The sequence below is a fragment of the Thermobia domestica genome, chromosome 4 (assembly GCF_964235325.1).
Source record: "Thermobia domestica chromosome 4, izTheDome1.hap1.1, whole genome shotgun sequence".
NCBI classification, from domain to species: domain Eukaryota; kingdom Metazoa; phylum Arthropoda; class Insecta; order Zygentoma; family Lepismatidae; genus Thermobia; species Thermobia domestica.
The window spans coordinates 137,958,870-137,963,045 of record NC_137457.1 but is presented as its reverse complement, the minus strand read 5'-3'; the positions used below and the strand labels follow the sequence as shown (position 1 = coordinate 137,963,045).

General features: G+C 35.2%; 1 protein-coding gene across 1 annotated transcript; it reads left to right on the top strand.

Annotated features, from left to right (window-relative positions):
* Nucleotides 1–300: 300 nt before the first annotated feature.
* Nucleotides 301–1,137, top strand: LOC145682883 (uncharacterized). The gene has a single exon (XM_081754247.1). The coding sequence runs from the start codon at nt 301–303 to the stop codon at nt 1,135–1,137; it is 837 nt and encodes a 278-aa protein (XP_081610373.1).
* The last annotated feature ends 3,039 nt before the right edge of the window (nt 1,138–4,176 follow it).

Below are 4,176 nucleotides of genomic sequence, written 5' to 3'. Positions count from 1 at the left end.
GTATTTGGAACGTACCGAAGGAAAAATAATTCAACGTCTGGGAATGGATTCGAACGATCTTTTGGTAAGTATAAGGTCGATGGGTTTGATAACCTGACAAAAACTGCATACGAATTTAATGGGTGTTACTTCCACGGGTGCCTGAAGTGTTATACAACGCTTCGGGATCAGTCTCTTGACAGTTCCTCTAGTTATGCTACATCAATTCAGGAACGGTATGAAAATACGATCACAAAAACCGCTTTTCTAAAAAAATTAAATCTCAATGTTGTTGAGATATGGGAATGTGAATGGGACAGCATGGTGAAAAACGACAAAAAATTACAAGAGTTTATCAAAACTCAGTGTAAGGACCTTGTGAATCATCTTGCACCTAAAGAACGTTTTCATGGTGGTTGTATTGAATGCTTTAATGCATTGTACGAATGTAGCAATGACGAAACAATTCAGTATCTGGATGTAACATCGTTATATCCATATGTGATGGCTCGTAAGCCGATGCCTGTAGGGAAGCCTAAAATGCATAAGGGGCCGGACTTTCCAGAAGTGGAAAGTATTCACGGGCTGGTTAAATCACCATCTTACCCCATCTTTTTTCCGGTGTTGAAGTATACGTGTAACGGTAGACTTATGTTTGGCTTATGTCGCACGTGTATGGAAGAAAGTAATGTCAACAATTGCAGACATAGTGATGCCGAACGTGCCTTAAAAGACACGTATTGTACCCCTGAGCTGCATAGAGCACTACAAAGCGGATATAAAATTTTGCAAATTAATGAAATCTGGGAATTCGAACTAGTCGGTTCTGAGGAGGGAAATTCAGATAGTCTTTTCCATGACTATGTGAATTCCTTCCTGAAATTAAAGCAGGAAGCGTCTGGTTTTCCTGCTTGGTGCAAAAGCAAAGGAGATGAAAATAAATATATTGCAGAATATTATGCCAACGAAGGCATACAGTTAGATGAAAAAAATATTGGATTGAACCCTGGCTTGAGGTTAATAGCCAAGCTATTCCTCAATTCGCTCTACGGCAAATGGGGAAAAGAACGGCTTGGTCACAATCAGTGGTTGTTGACACGCCGGAAAAGCTTTACGGCTATCTATGGGCAGCACAGTACGAAGTACAAAGCGTACTAGTCATTGGGGAAAACATGCTGTTGTCACATACAAAAACGTTGAAAACGAAAATAAGCCGTTAAAGTTTTCAAACGTTGTGCTTGCTGCGTTCATTACATAATGGGCGCGGCTAAAGCTTTACGATTTGTTGACAACTGTAGGACCAAAGGACACATTATACTGTGACACCGATATTATTATGTTTATTCAGCGGCGCAATGAAAAACCTAAGCTTGCGTTGGGTTCCTACCTGGGAGAGCTAACAGACGAAGTTCCGGAAGGGTGGGAAATTAACGCGTTTATAGGTTTGGGACCAAAAAATTATAGCTATCGTATGAAAGGAATTGGGACGGGTAAAGTAGACTATGTATATAAGATACGGGGAATCACTTCAGACTATCGCGCGTTACAAGAAATAAATTTCGGTCATTTCTATAAATTAGTTCGCGGAAAAATTGAAAAGAGAGTGTTAAACATCCCAGGGAGAATTGCTCGTAAGAAAGGGTTTATCATTGTGTCCAGACCTGAGACAAAGACTCATCAAAAAGTTGGCAACAAAAGACGTTGACTTAATGATGACAGTGAGACGGACTATAGGACATTACCATATGGTTATTGCGGGTAAAGTTTTAGTCGTGTTTATGGTTCGTAAAAAACGTACGTGTGAGTGTGTGAAAGGGTTGTACATATTACTTAGATAAAATATAGCTTTAAATGTAAATAGTTCAATGAGTAAATGTGGAAGGAAACATTATGATAATGCTACATCCTGTCCTTAAACATGCTATAATTGAATTTATTCCCGGTTAAGTTACATGAACCTCTTCTCACAAACTTTTCATCGCCTACCAAAACACCAATAAGTACGTAGCCATCTCATCCCTGCAAAGACACCCTTGGTTTTGTAAATAATATATACATTTTGTAGATAAATTTTTCATATATTATATAAATTTTGTAAATAGATTTTTTTCATATATTATATAAATTTTGTAAATACACTTTCATATATTGTAAATAGATTTTTCATATTGCAAATAGTTTTTTATATATTGTAAATACATTTTCTCATATAGTAAATAGTTTTTTCTCATATAATGTAAAGTTTTTATATATTGTAAATAGTTTTTCTATATTGTAAATTGCTTTCCATATAACATAAATACCATATTTCAAATATTAAATTATATTTATTAATCAAGTACAAATACAAATATCAATAGAACATTGTATATATCATTATATTCAATAAGTTGTTACATATTTTACAATTTTTATTTTTATTATATATATCTACATTTTTATTTTTATTATTTACATTCAATTTTTAATTTTTTATTATGTATTTTACATTTTTATTTTATTATATTTACAATTTTTTTATTTTTTGTTCTGGTATATAATTTTTTATCATTATTTTTACAATAAAATTTTTTAAACTATATTCATGCCTTTAATTTCTACATCCTATAAAATTAAAAAGGTACTTCATACAAAAAGTATGTATATTCTGTATAAGATAAAGGAAGAATACATATGCTTCATATACTATTATATATATTTGTTTACGTACATTTTACTAAAGTATGTGCATTCTGTATAAGATAAAGGAAGAATACATATGCTTCATATGTATAAAAATAAAATATTAATAAAGGCACAATATTTATACGTTTCATAAAATTACAATATCAAATTCATATATTCACTCAATGAATTATTATTTTATTAAGTTTAATAATAATCTGAATCAAAAAGTCAAGCGAGGTTATAAATATATCCTAAAACATGAAATTACAAGCCAAGCTGCTGATGATGGTTGCTGGCCAAGTACCAACGACGGATGCAGAAAAGGCAACTGCTTTCGCAACATATCTTGAGGGAGTCTTCACTCCACACCCTACACCCTTGTTCACTTGTCCTACAGATACCCATATCTCACACACTGGTTCTCTAGTGCAGCCATCATTTCAACCTGATTTCAACTACCACCTTGATCGCACAAATCAGCTCACTGCTCCAATAACATCAGATGATATTACAGCTGTTCTTAAATGCCGTAGCAACACAGCTCAACTCAATTACATATCGTCAACTGCTTAAGGCACCTGTGGCGTTTCTAGTCTTACTTGCTTCTTTGTATACAACTATTTTATCTGCAGGCTACTTTCCAACTAAATGGAAGATTGCTAAAATTGTGTTGTTTCTAAAACCTCGCAAAGATCCAACTGCTGTGTCATCCTACCGACCCATTAGCCTTACTAACGTGTTTAGCAAGACACTAGAACGCATTATGGTAAAACGGCTACATCACTATCTACAACTCACGAACAAACTACCAACTATTCAAGCTGGATTCCGTCCACTCTATAGCACTGCTGACCAATTACTCAAACTTTCTACACTACTAGTCAACCATTTTAATAAGCGTTTACCATCTGTTTTGATCTCCTTTTATATTGAACGGGCGTTCGATACTGTTTGGCATGAGGGGTTAATTTATAAACTCAAACGTCTGCTTCCTAACAGCTATGTCCGATTAATAGCCAATTTTCTACATCACCGCCAGGCTTTCGTTCAGATCAACAGGGCAAAGTCCCACATCTTTCACCTCCGCGCCGGTGTACCCCAAGGATCTGTTTTATCTTCTCTATTATGTATTCTTTATGTAGCCGACATGCCTCAGCCTCAACCCCCACTATATGCCTTACAATTTGCTGATGATACCGCTTATGTAGCATTGGGATCTTCTGTGGATCGCATTAATCAACTCCTACAACCACCTTTGGAAAAACTAGTTACATGATGCCTGAAATGGAAGCTCAAGCTGAATTCAACTAAGACTCAAATGACTCTCTTTGGGCTCAAACGCAATAAATACTGTAACAGTCGCAACCCGTAACGTCTACATTTAACCCTTTTTGACTCTCCAATGCCAATTCAAAACAGTCTCAAATATCTGGGTGTAATATTCGACAAACATCTCACTTGGAAGCCACATCTGAAACAATTAGAAGCTAATATCCGGCGCCGTTTGAACCTTTTACGAAACCTTAAAGG

Coding starts and splice junctions, on each gene's coding strand:
- LOC145682883 (XM_081754247.1), top strand. CDS start 301: ATGGTGAAAAACGACAAAAAATTACAAGAGTTTATCAAAACTCAGTGT.